This window comes from Ruditapes philippinarum, unplaced genomic scaffold (genome assembly GCF_026571515.1).
Source record: "Ruditapes philippinarum isolate M1 unplaced genomic scaffold, ASM2657151v2 ctg1994_1_1_1_1, whole genome shotgun sequence".
NCBI classification, from domain to species: domain Eukaryota; kingdom Metazoa; phylum Mollusca; class Bivalvia; order Venerida; family Veneridae; genus Ruditapes; species Ruditapes philippinarum.
Window position 1 is genome coordinate 149,818 of NW_026853388.1, and position 14,183 is coordinate 164,000.

The following is a 14,183-nucleotide window of genomic DNA, read 5'->3' on the forward strand; positions in this document are numbered from 1 at the left end:
GAGATATAAAAAAGTCAAGTCTGATAAAAGATTTTGCGAAGTTTGCAACTCAAATGAAGTTGAAGACGAGCTACATTTTGTTACTGCTTGCAATGCTTTTACTAGTCAATGCAGTATTTTATATAATGAAATAAAAGATAAGAATTTAAACTTTGAAAAAATGTCTGAAATAAGCAAATTCATTTGGTTAATGGGCAACGAAGATGAAAAAATCATAAAACAATTTGTAGATTTTCCTTTTACTTGTTTTAAACTCAGAAATGATAATGAGAAAACATAAATTAATTTAACTTGGTATACAGTATGTTTTTTTTTTGAGAGACATGTGTATTGTACAGTGTTGTTACAAAACACTGGTATACGCTATCTAGCTGTTTATGTAAATTAAATGTTATTCGAAAGAATAAAAACAAAATGTAATTTTCAATTCATATGTATATGTAATTATGATGTCTAATTCTAGTTCGCGAAACTGTGTCATTTACTGTGTTTGTTTGTTTTTTCCTTTAAGTTCATTGTTGTTCATGTTGTTACTATAATACAAATCAAGCGGTATGCCTAAAATACGAAAGTGAGATTTTTGACGAAAGTGAGCGAAAGCGACTTTTAAAATAGTAATTATAACATTTTAATAGACTTTTAAAACAAACTTGCAGTTTGTAGACGTATATTATTAGAAAATAATTATATTTATTAACAGAAATAATCATAATGATGATTTAATCGCTACTAATTTGCATAATTTCTATACACAAGTTCTTATATCTTCCTTTCGCTCACATTGAATAATACGAAAGTGACTTATAAAATATTAAATATTCTGTTTTAATTGAAATTTTTACTAAAATTACAATTTGTAGATGTATATTATCAGAACTTGATGATACCTATTTTTTAAAATAATCATTATGATGATTTAATCGCTATTTATTTGCATTATTTTTATACACAAGTTCAGATATCTTCCTTCGCTCAGATTGAAAAAATACGAAAGTGACTTCAAAATATCAAATATAGCGATTAATTTAAATCTATATTAATATAACAGATTGTAGACGTATAGTTTTGGAATTTGATAATATCTATTTTTAAAAATTATCATTATGATGATTTAATCGCCATTTATTTGCATAATTTCTATACACAAGTTCTTATATCTTCCTTTCGCTCACATTGAAAAATACGAAAGTGACTTATAAAATATTAAATATTCTGTTTTAATTGAAATTTTTACTAAAATTACAATTTGTAGATGTATATTATCAGAACTTGATGATACCTATTTTTTAAAATAATCATTATGATGATTTAATCGCTATTTATTTGCATTATTTTTATACACAAGTTCAGATATCTTCCTTCGCTCAGATTGAAAAAATACGAAAGTGACTTCAAAATATCAAATATAGCGATTAATTTAAATCTATATTAATATAACAGATTGTAGACGTATAGTTTTGGAATTTGATAATATCTATTTTTAAAAATTATCATTATGATGATTTAATCGCCATTTATTTGCATAATTTCTATACACAAGTTCAGAAATCTTCCTTTCGCTCACATTGAAAAATACTTAAGTGACATATAAAATATTAAATATACTGGTTAAGTTGATTTTTTACTAAAATTGCTCTAAGTAGACGTATATTATCAGAAATTGATAATATTCATTTTCAAAAATAATCATTATATATGATGATTTAATCGCTATTTATTTGCATAATTTCTATACACAACTACATAGATCTACATAGTGACTTATAAAACATTCAATATACCGTTTATTTTGAATTTATATTAATATAACAGTTTGTAGACGCATAGTTTCAGAAATGAATAAACAAGAGCTGTCCGTAAGACAGCGCGCTCAACTTTTTTATTGCTTGCCAATAAAAAAAGTTTTTGCAGTAAAAGGCAATACAAGAATCTCTGTATTTTTAAAGTGAACAATGGCCATGAGCATTAAGATATTTAGTGAAGAATTATTTTACTGAATTGTGTGATACCCTTGAACACTGCAGCAAAGTTTGAAATGTTTAAGTCAAAAGAGGGCTGGTAAGAAAGAAAAAAAAACTGAGTTGACAGAATTACCTTCTCCTGGACATGTTTGGGAATCATGATTGTAAACAAGTATTCCAACTTTCAAATTAATATCTCAAACAGTTCAGTCAAAAAGTGGACTGGTACTAAAAACTTAACCAAGATTCTAAGTCGATAAAAGGCCTTAATTTTTAAAACAAATCCTTGACAGAGTTACCTTCTCTTGCGTACAGATGGGGGTAATGATGTGAAATAGCATTAAAAGTTTCAAAGCAATATCTCAAAGGGTTAAGGCAATAAGTGGATTTTACCCATATTCAATGTATTTTCTAAGTCAAAAAGGGGCATAATTCTGTCAAAAACCTTGACAGAGTTATGTCCTCTTGTCTGTTGATGAAGGTCGTGATGGTAAACAAGTATGGTCAGTTTTCAAAGCAATACCTCCAATGGTTTTGAAATAAAGTGAGGTGGTACAAAAAAACTTAACCAAGCTCAATACACTTTCTAAGTCAAAAAAAGGGCCATAATTCTGTCAAAAACCTTGACAGAGTTATGTACTCTTGTCTGTAGATGGAGGTTATGATGGTGAACAAGTATGGTAAGTTTCAAAGCCATACTTGTAATACTTCTGAAATAAAGTGGGGTGGTACGAAAAACTTAACCAAGGTGTGACGCCAACGCCGACGCCGACGCCGGGGCGAGTAGGATAGCTCCCCTTTTCATAGAAAAGTCGAGCTAAAAATACTTAAAAATCATTATGAGGTTTTAATATTCATGCATTTTCATTATTTCTATATAGCAATATCAGAGATCTTACTTTCGCTCACTTTCGTATTTTCAGTGTTAGGGAGAGGAAGCGAAAGTGATTTTAAAAATATCAAATATAGCGTTTAAATTGCATTTCATATTAATAATGCAGTTTGTAGACGTATATTATCAAAACTAGTATCTTTAATCAATATGATTTGATCTTCATTTATTAGCATAATATTTATACACAGGCTAAAACATTGATCTTCCTTTCACTTACTGTGAGCCTGACGAAAGTGACTTACAGAATATCAAATATAGCGTTGAAATAGAATTTCATGATAATATTGCAGTTTGTAGACGTATGTTATAAGCTATAGTAACTATCATTTTTATAAAACTAAATATGTTAAGATGAAAAATGAAATTTATTATGTAAACTATAATTGGCAAAAACATGAATTATACAATTTATGCTTTAGGGCCCCGATTTACAGTTCTCTATTTCTTACATCGTCTTTTCGGGCAGTTTTTAATTTTTGATTAAAGATGGTGTTACCTAACATGTAATATTCTGTTTATATATTATATTGTAATTATACTGTTTGATTCTAATCTAACAGTAATAGGTCTTGAATGTGTTTCTCATTATTATAATGTCTCTTGAAATTATTAAATGGAATGGTCTTATATAGGTTTTATGTGAATAGTTGTATATATGTTTAAAAATGCATGTATACGAATGAGACAAAATAAAGTATGAATATGTTTACATGCAAACACGTGTTGTCATATCATTTTCGCATCCACTTTAATTGATAGTACACACGACGGTGACCGCATGACGCTTTAATCCCACTAAAGTATTATTATAATCCAATCATAGGTATGTAACTGATGACACTTGCCCGGTTGTTTATTGAGTGGACAATTGAATTAACCTTTCTTCTGCACAACCATAGATATCTTGCACGGATTAAAGTGGCAGTTATTATGCTCATCCAGGTGTAGATGAGCAATGTACATGTTAATTTGAAAAATAATTTGGAATTTCCCATCATTGTTAAAATAATATTTCACTATGGAAAAAAGGAAATAAGTAATCCACGGAATTTTCTATAAATATCGTACTATATATATCGGTAAAGTTCAATCTTTTTATAAGTTAGGATTTTTTTTTATATTTTGTGCTAGTCATTTTCATCATCAGTTATAGGTCAATCACCATGAAAACATGAATAATAATGAAAATGACTCATTTATTTTTTTATTATAAAAAACATTAATATCGTGAATATTGACATTGACTTTCGTCCGATTAAGTCACTTTCGTATTGTTCAATGTGGGCAAAAGTAAGATATCAGAACAGGTATACAGCAATTATGAAAATACATGGATATTAAATCATCATAATGATTATTTTTTTAATATATTTTAATCATTTCTGAAAACATGCGTCTTTCAGCGCTATATTTGACATTTTTGAAGTCACTTTCGTATTTTTCAATGTGAGGGAAAGGAAGATCTTTTAACTTGTGTAATGCAAATAAAGGGCGGTTAAATCATCATAATGATTATTTTTAAAAATAAATATAATTGACTTCTGATATTGTACGTCTACAAATTAATTGCAATTTTAGTAATACATTCAATTTAAACAGTATATTTGATATTTTGTATGCCACTTTCGTATTTTTCAATGCGAGCGAAAGGAAGATCTCTGTATATAACTTGTGTACTGGTAGAGATTATGCAAAATAAATGGCGATTTAATCATCATAATGACTATCTTTGAAAGTAAATATTATCATTTTCTGATATTACACGTCCAATTTGTGCAATAATAGTAAAAATAATTTCAATTTAAACGGTATATTTTATAAGTCACTTTCGTATTTTTCAATGTAAGCGAAAGGAAGATATAAGAATTTGTGTATATAAATTATGCAAATAAAAACCAAATAAATCATTATTATGATTATTTTTTATAATAAATATAAGTAATTTCTAATAATATACGTCTACAAACTGCAATTTTATTGTAAAAGTCTATTAAAACGTTACAATTAATATTTTAAAAGTCACTTTCGCTCACTTTCGTCAAAAATCACACTTTCGTATTTTAGGCAAACCCCAAATCAAGTTTTAGTTTCCTTGATCTTTGATCTCATTATTATTATTGTGATTTACATGTCATTTAACATGACCCTTGATTGGAAATAAAGGTTATTCTTATCTATGATAATGTAGGCAGTTCTCCACAAAAACAGGAAGAGAATAGTCTGGAAGGAAAAGTCAGTGGGACGAAATGTCAGGAGAGAGAATAGTTTTAACCAGTTAACGTTTAGTTTTAGTCCAAGGTTTTTATTATGGTCGAAATAGTGGAATATCACAAAAATACATCAAACATGTAACATGTCGTATAAAATTTAATATATATTATAGCAAAATTATATACTCTTTCAATATTCTGTTATTTTACCTGTATTTTTGTTTTTGAAATTATGCGCCAAAATGTTTGGTGCTATTTAAATAACACGATTATGCTAATAAATTTTACAAAGTATAACACCACTAAATTGATTATAGGTTACAAGGTAATAAATATATTCAGACATTCAGATTTTCCTGTGCAGATGTACATTTAGTATACAGTACAGTACGTAGTATTAAATATGATATCTTAATCTTAAAATCAAATAATCTGCAAGACCGACCGATTTTAGCCTATGATCTGATATTTCATAGATGTCAGTCGACCATCGTCCTAAAGCGCATATATATAATTTGTTGGGCTAAAAATCAAAATGACAATTATTATCAAAGATGTATGATATTCAATTATTTTTATGTTTCCATTGCCCATATTTATACCAAAACAGTTAATTTGTTTCAATTGAATATAATTATGATTAATACAATCCATCATCCCACCCAAGTACGTGTTTCTTTTTGTTTTGTTCGTTTGTTGTTTTTATAAGTATACCCGTAGACGTCGGACGTCGGTGTATACTACATCAATTAGGTAAATTCTCAAAATAAATACGTTGTGGAAACATGTGCGTAACTGTTATATATTGATTGGAGATGGAGGAAGTTCGTAATTATATATGAACTAACCACACATCCTATTACAGAACACACTACTGCGTATAAAGGTTACATGTACACCGTACGCATAATTTAGAAATAATAAAAAAAACATATGCCCAGTAAAATTTAATGTTGTCAGATGTACAATGTAAGTACATACTTAGACTGTGTGTTTTAAGTCTGAACCCGCCATCACTTTCAGAATCGAGGAATATTGGGACTCTTCAGGGCATATATTTACGATATAAAAAACTTTGTGGAAGAAGAAATCAACACTTAATTTTACATTGAAGAAAATATGGATTAAGACGGGCGGGCGGAGGTGAACTTTTGTGACTCTCAAAATTGAGCAGCAATAAAAAAAAAACATTTAAGCATTTAAGTCAATCGATCACAGGGTAAGTTTTATCACATAACCGTGCGGCTTTTGCGACTCCGTAAAAGTGGCATTCAGGGCCGTGTATGTATTTTGACGGCACGCTTAATTTTAGCGTTACAGTATACTATACTGGTTGGGGACCAGCAAAACCGGACAACCACCATACCCGGACGGCCCCAAAAATGCTTAATTTAGTATTTTCTTTGTTCAGTGGTTGTCAGTCACTTTTTTATCAACAGTAAATGCATGTTTCTTCTAAAATTAAGTAAATAAATTTATTACAACCTCCGTAAATGGTAATATTTTAATGTCTATTACAAGAATGTTGACGTTGAAATTTGGGGGGGTCAAGAAAATAAAGCCTGACCTCATATACCAGTTATTATCATATGCAGGGTAAACAATAGAATATCCAAACTTCGGCATTTGTTGCTGAAATATTGTATATCATGTTAAAAATAAAAAATAAAAACACCTAAGCTTTTATCTGAATTAAATCACGTCATGTACATAAATGTCCGGACACATGGTACTGTAGTGTAGACAATTTAGGTAATTTTGATACCCTCCTTGATGAGCCTCTGATATAAGTGTCAATATAATCAGATATAAACAAGCTAGTTTGTTAGTTAGGAGAAGAACCTGAGCTGAACTGTGTCAAATATTTTTGTCTGTAGGTTGAAAATTATGAAATCTGTACGGAAAAATGTTCCAAAAGTGTCCGGTAGATGGTCTCCGACCAGTAGAGGCGTCAATGAAAAATTGTTCTTTTTCACTTCAAACGGTCTTTTTATTTTGGGTATGTGATAAATATAATATTTAATTCGTGTAAGTTCATAACAGACTTAATTGAACTTGTTGAATAAAATAATATTATACTCGTCAGAGGCTCGTATAATATAATTTTATTCAACTCGTTCAACAAATTCAGTATTAAACTTACACTCATTCAATATCCTCTATTTCTTCAACTTTTTCCAAAAAAGAAAAAAAAAGAGTGTCAACAAACTTTTCTGAAGAAAATCGAAATGACTTTTCTCTATATATTTACTAAAAGTTGTATCAGATCTTCACGCATTACGTGAAGATATACTTTAGGGCGTGAGTTATGGTGTGTCCAAAACATGCAATACGTTTGAACAAAACGTCACAAAACTGACTTATATCAGACAGTTATCTGCAAAACGATGCAAAATATTCACACAAACCTTTTTTGAAACATTTATTGAGACGGAGGAATCGGCGGTCAAAACTCCATACAGTCAAACCTGTCAACAAAGGCCAACCAAGGGAGATAGCCAAGTTTTCTTTATCCGGAGGTTACTTTGTTCTTAATTATTAATGAAAAGTCGTCTCATTGTAACCTTTATACACATGGTCATCTTTAATCAGATGTGGTCTTTCACACAGGTTTGACTGCATCACGCCCGTTTAACTCACAACGAGTGAAAAATGTCCATCGGTAAAAAAGTTGTGAGCAACTTCCGTTCCTCGTTGTGAGCACCCATCTTTGACGTATGACACGATAAACAAGGTGAGTTTTTCATAATTTTTGAAGATAACAGACATTTATGTAAAAATATCGAAATGCATTTAGCTAGCGATGTGTTTTCCGAGTATGCACATGTAAAGATATTGCCTGTCGGTGGACAATTTGATGGAAATACCGTGCGACGCAGTCACTCGGGGTCGCTGGAAAACTGGAGACAACTTCTCTTTGGACCTAATTTAACATTGAAAACGTCGATTCTGGTGACGTTTTGTGCATTCTAACCTGAAACAGATGCCCACAAGTCTTCAGCGTAAATTATTATCTGAAAGTCTTCATAGAAACGAAGATATACCTTTTTTGCTTTAATCCTCGTTGCGAGCACCATAACCTCGTTGTGAGCAAGACAAGCGCAGTGCGTGTATAGTTTTAATATGTAATTCAGATGGTGAAAATATAATTTTCAATCTACCACATCAATTAAAACGTTTTTGCACAGCAGCATTTCTTTGCAAGACGTTGTGCATACCCCAAAGGGAGGCATATTAGTTTTGAACTGTCCGTCTGTCAGTTCGTCAATCTGTCCGAAAACTTTAACATTGGCCATAACTTCCTTATTAGTAAACGGATTTGATTCATATTTGAACACAACATCCCTTAGCACCTTCCTACGGACCTGTATTTTTTACCTTGACCCCTGAATGGCCTTTACCTTGAAGGTCAAATTGTCCAAAAACATTTAAGATTGGCCATAATGTCCTGGCATAATGTTTAGGCACAACACATCTTTGGACAAGGCCTTTCAACTATCCTATATTCTTTTGACCTTGACCCCTGAATGACCTTCACCTTGAAGGTCAAATTGTCCAAAAACTTAAAAATTGGTCATAACTTCCTTATTAGTATACGGATTCTACTCATATTTTGAAACAACACCCCTTTAGGCAAGACCTTCAAACTGATCTGTATTTTTTTACCTTGTACCGTGAATGACCTTCTAGAACATCCAAAAACTTTAACATTGGTCATAACTTCTTTATAAGTAAGTGGAATTAATTCATATTTGGACACAATGCCCCTTTGGACAAGACCTTCCAACTGACCTATATTTATTTTACCTAGACCTTGAATTACCTTCACATTGAAGATCTAAGTGTCCAAAAACAAATAATCTATCTGGTCCATAAATCAAAGGACAAAGCACCACTTCAGGGACATTGTCAACTTACCGTGATAGTTCTTGTTTTACATAACTTGGTCAGTCTTCAGCTCAGGATAAACACATGTATGTGTGTATTACACAGATTGTGAAATTGTTGAAATATTCATAAACACCCCGTGATGTTCACTCGTGCCACACTAGAGTATACGAAATAAAATACCTGATTTACCTCCACTGTTAATCTGATGACTTGTGAATATGAAGAATAATTTTCAAAAAAAGAAAAAGAAGAACTATTGCAAAGGAAAACTATTGTACAAGAACGTTTTGATTGCTTTTGGTAGATTGAAAATTGTATTCTTGCCATTTGAATTACATATTAAAACCAGACAAGCACTGCGCTTGTCTTGCTCACAACGAGGTTATGGTGCTCACAACGAGGATTAAAGCAAAAAAGAGTATATCTTCGTTTCTACGAATACTTTCAGATAATAATTTACGCTGAAGACTTGTGGGCATCTGTTTTAGGTTAGAATGCACAAAACGTCACCAGAATCGACGTTTTCAATGTTAAATTAGGTCCAAAGAGAAGTTGTCTCCAGTTTTCCGGCTACCCCGAGTGACTGCGTCGCACGGTATTTCCATCAAATTGTCCACCAACAGGCAATATCTTTTACATGTGCATACTCGGAAAACACATCGCTAGCTAACTGCATTCCGATATTTTACATAAATGTCTGTAATCTTCAAAAAATTATGAAAAAACTCACCTTGTTTATCGTGTCACTCGTCATAGATGGGTGCTCACAACGAGGAACGGAAGTTGCTCACAACATTTTTACCGATGGACATTTTTCACTCGTTGTGAGTTAAACGGGCGTGTGCATGTGCTAAAGAGATCTAATGTCGACGTATAACATCGTATCTTAATATTTTGAAGACATTTGTTTTATCAAGCAAACATGTGATAATGTAACTTACTGATTCAATCTTCATTAAAGAAACCCATATTTGGATACCATGCGGTATATTTTCGTTGTTTTTAATATATTCTTACTTCGACACCATAATGTACAATACCGAACATTTTCGCACACTATTCAACTGCTTTGATAACATCTAAGGTTTGCAATGTAATATAGTTTAAGTTTTGATCGTTTAGGGTCCGGTCGACAATGGTGACTCTAAATCCAAGAGATAACCAATATATAAAGTATATTGTCTAAATCACTTAATTTTTTAAACTGAATATTGTGAAATATTACGTGTAGATTTTACATAAGCATTATTTAGTGCCCAGTCTTACTTATAGTGGTTAAGGAATTTGCCCATGGGTTCCGTTATCCAGAACAAGTTCAGATCTACTTATTTCTTCAATTCGGAGCGATATTTAGAACTGATTTTCAGATTGGTCTGGAACCACACAGCCAATAGTTTTGGAAATAACATGTTCCAGCGGTTAATACACTGTTGGAGCTGTTATAACGCCGGTTTTGGAGTTTTGGTGTGAAGGAATTAATCAAAGCGTTTAACTTCTTTGTACCAAAATGACAAATAGGTGTTAAATAACCGCTGATGAACATCAACCAGACATATATTATTTCGAACGAGAGGATTGATAAAGGAAACAACTATAACGCTCCATTTCTTGGAGGTTGTCCATTTTCATATTTGGGTGTTATGTTGAAAAATTACAAGAAAATAGCTTGTTTGTATAGTTCTTTATTCTTCCAAAATTTATTAACAATTCAAACTTACACATCAGACTGTATATTCTAACGTTTACAACAAACCAATCTTACACAAGCTTAAAATTACGTCATTTTGACGACTTTTCTAAATGAATTGCGTGCTCCGGTTGTTAAAGATGTTAACTCTGTTTATCCATTTTATCAGAGGGGATGCATGTTTTAAAAAAATAGTCGAAATTAAATTATATTATGCATATTCACTGCATAAGCGCTCAGCACTGTCATTAAAAAGTGCATGTAATTTTCGATTTTCCTCACAAAGTTATTTTGACATGTTACACGGTCGTGTATAAGCGGTTGCTTACTTAATTGTTTGCAATATTAACGTTTATACTGATCAATGAAAAGAAATAGCGCTGCGATATTAACACGCATATATGATAATCATAGCGAGACATGATAGGGAGTAGGGCGCGTCTCCAAACCATTCTATTTGAAAGACTGTCAGATATATTATAATCAAATTTATAATTAATTATATAACAAGTTTAATTTGTAACTCGTGAATTATTGCTATATGTTTAGTTATTGAATAAATTGGAATAGTTGTCGATTATATATTGTCCCTGCTTTTCAGTGACCCACCCTAGGGTAACTACTTCATCTACACGTTTCTTCCTTGCTATCTCAGTATCATCATCATTTGAAGATGAAAAAAGCATTTTCCTAACACCAGTTGAGCTTACGTCGTCAAGCTCTTTTGGTACTATGAAAAAGTTTTCGTTTCTCACAAGGTCCATTTTCTTGTCCTCAACAAAGGTCATTTTTACTTGTTCAGTCTCCCCCTTCCTTCCAATACAGACAATGATCTGAGAGCTATTTTTTATGCCATTTGGCATTTCCTGATTTATTCATGGCTCTGTCCGCCCCATATATCACAGCTATGTCAACATCGGGTTGTTTTAATTCTCGTTTTACAGTCTTTCCACAGTCTTCAGCCGACCCGATTGGTTTCTTGTAAGGTTTAACCAATCATATCCCTCACACGCAATTTCGCACATTTTTATACGATGTTCTCCTCTAATACACATTTGCAGCGTCTTTTCACATTTCTTCTTCACATAACCATCAGGGGCAACTGCAAGAAATCCAGCGGTTACACGGAAATGTGTGTTTTCTTCTAACCATTTTTTAGCTTCCACCATAACTTGTATATGTCGTGTGTGCACTGGATTGAAAGCTCCACCTAGACACAGAATGACATTACATGTCGCTACACCCTTAGATTCAGACTGTTTCTTCTCTGTTATTACCTGTAATGTGTCATCTAGCATTTCTGAACAGCAAGCACCATCAAGAATTGATACAGTTTCTGTACATTCTTTTCGGTTTCTGGGCTTACCTCTTTCTGCAAACCCATCCAGGAGAATATGTTTGCATATCTCAGCATTGTTCGGAATGTAAACTCTTTCGCTTGGTGTACATAACAAATCAAGTTTATCATTTAGAACAAAGTCGTGCTGTTCTTTAACAAAATCGGTTATGTCCTCGATCATCTTTACCCATTCCTCGTTAAATCTTGTAACCATGTCACCCCGCAAACCTAGCTGAACTGCTCGCCTTTCAATAATTTTGCTGCCGTTTGGACTATGGTCAGGGTCCCATTGTAGACGAACATGGTCTAAATAAGAATGAAAAATAACACTGAATAAAAACGAGCAATATATTACTTGCATATTGAATAAACAGAATGGCGATTAAATAAAGGTTGGATATGTGTAATCAAAACGGTTGGATGGGTATATGTTGATGTTAGGACAAACTGTATTAAAACCATTATATCGTACGTAGTATATATACTTAAATACACTTTTAGAATTTAGCACATTATATAAAATATCTATAGTTCCAAATAATATGTTTCACAATTAAATGAATCCGTTTAAAAGGATATCCAATAATTTTACCCTATATGTAGTAGGCTCGGGTCTACAATTCGTTTCGTGTAAAGAATGGGGACAAGTCATTTACGCATCGAATACAAACCCCACGTAAACTTTTAAAATAAAAAAAATGTAACGGATCTAGGAACAGGCATGGCCACTTATAAGCTTCCTTGTGGAAAAAAATTGCTCTAAAACATGCCATCCTAATTAAGTCTAATTACTAATTATAAATACAGCTTTTCTAAACATGAAAACACCTTAATTATTATTATGCACCCATTCAAAAAGTATGAACATGCTTAGGTGGGGTCCGTCGATATGTCAGAATGTACGTATAAGTACGTCACCTCTTCTGTGTCCAATAAATAACTTGTTAAAGAATAGGTCGTGTAATTTTAATGGACATGTCTTCTTTAGTTCGGATCAATAACGTTGCAAAGATTTCGCCAAACGTTTTGAGACTTGCTACTATACTTATTGCTAGTTGATGATCAATGTCGATTTTGAAATCAGTAGGTCAAAGTTCAAGGTCGCCGTGAACTTGAGCCCTGAAAGATTGTCTGACAAATAACTAGAAAACGTTTTGGTCTACAGTCCATAGATTTGAAGTGGATGCTAGTTGTGACAAAAGATTAGCCCTGTTGATTTTAAGGTCAGTAGATCAAGGGTCAAGGCCACGGTACATGGCATATTGACCATTTAAACTTTAGTGTACTGAGCTAGTAGGTTGACAATGACTTAATTGATCTAATATGAATGCGACCACTTAATTTGAAATCATAAAATCTAGGCTCAATGTCGACCATAGATGCAATATCTAATTAATCGACAAAAATAGCTTATTTTCAGAACCCATTGCCCAAGACCTGCAGTAGCTGACTTCGGTCAAAGGACTAAAGGTCATGGAAAAAAATATATTTAAAGATATATTCGGCTTTAATTCCATGTTTGCTAACAAAGACAGACACTTGTATGATAAAACACTTTAAAATAATATAACATTTGACATTAAAATAACCAGGAAATTCATAATATTGGAAGAGAAAAAGATATATGAAAATAACTAAAATCTTAATAATTGTAATTGATTATTCTGAGTTATTCTAATAATTAATCATACTGTAAAGCGTGTAGATTTATCATTTCAGAAGACACGTATACGTACCTGGTATTTTCTCAGATGAGTCGATATAAATCCCTTCTCCTCTAGAACATCTTAAAATTTCATCAAAACCATCCCTGCATAACGTTATTGCCAAAATTCTTTCTTGTCTTCGACTTCTCGCCCAATTTGATCTGTACATCATCCATAAGAAATTCGTTTTAATCCATGTCATGCGAGTAAAGCTGTATTTAGGTCCACCAAATTTTCCATTTTCCACTGCAAATTCGGCTATTTCAGGACAAAATGCTTGATAAACAACGATGTGTTTATCGTCATATTGAGCTAGAATATGCCGCCCTTCTTTTGGCCATATTTTCTTTTTCTGATCACAAAACAACTCGGTTTTGAGAGAAGTAGACATTTTCACAACATTTGTGTATGTATGTATATATTATGTATATATATACTAATGTACATGTATACAAGGTTAGCTTTTAAAAAAGCTAGTAGCGACTCGCTTCGTA

At 32.1% G+C, this 14,183-nt stretch overlaps 2 protein-coding genes across 3 annotated transcripts in view; both read right to left on the minus strand.

The window, feature by feature from the left end:
- LOC132736732 (condensin-2 complex subunit G2-like) overlaps positions 1-5,357 on the minus strand; it is a 39,609-nt gene extending 34,252 nt beyond the window's left edge. Inside the window, exon 1 of one of the 2 annotated variants that reach the window (XM_060723931.1) lies at positions 5,277-5,357. The gene's annotated coding sequence lies outside the window, so the exon portion shown is untranslated. Of the gene's footprint in view, positions 1-5,252 lie in introns of both variants that reach the window. The other variant, XM_060723930.1, reaches the window with a different exon arrangement.
- A 5,276-nt stretch (positions 5,358-10,633) lies between these two features.
- Positions 10,634-14,128, minus strand: LOC132736734 (uncharacterized). The gene is made up of 2 exons (XM_060723933.1): positions 13,720-14,128; positions 10,634-12,289 (listed from the first exon to the last, which is right to left on the minus strand). The coding sequence occupies exons 1-2, from the start codon at positions 14,078-14,080 to the stop codon at positions 11,583-11,585; spliced, it is 1,068 nt and encodes a 355-aa protein (XP_060579916.1). The 5' UTR covers positions 14,081-14,128; the 3' UTR covers positions 10,634-11,582.
- Between the last annotated feature and the right edge of the window lie 55 nt (positions 14,129-14,183).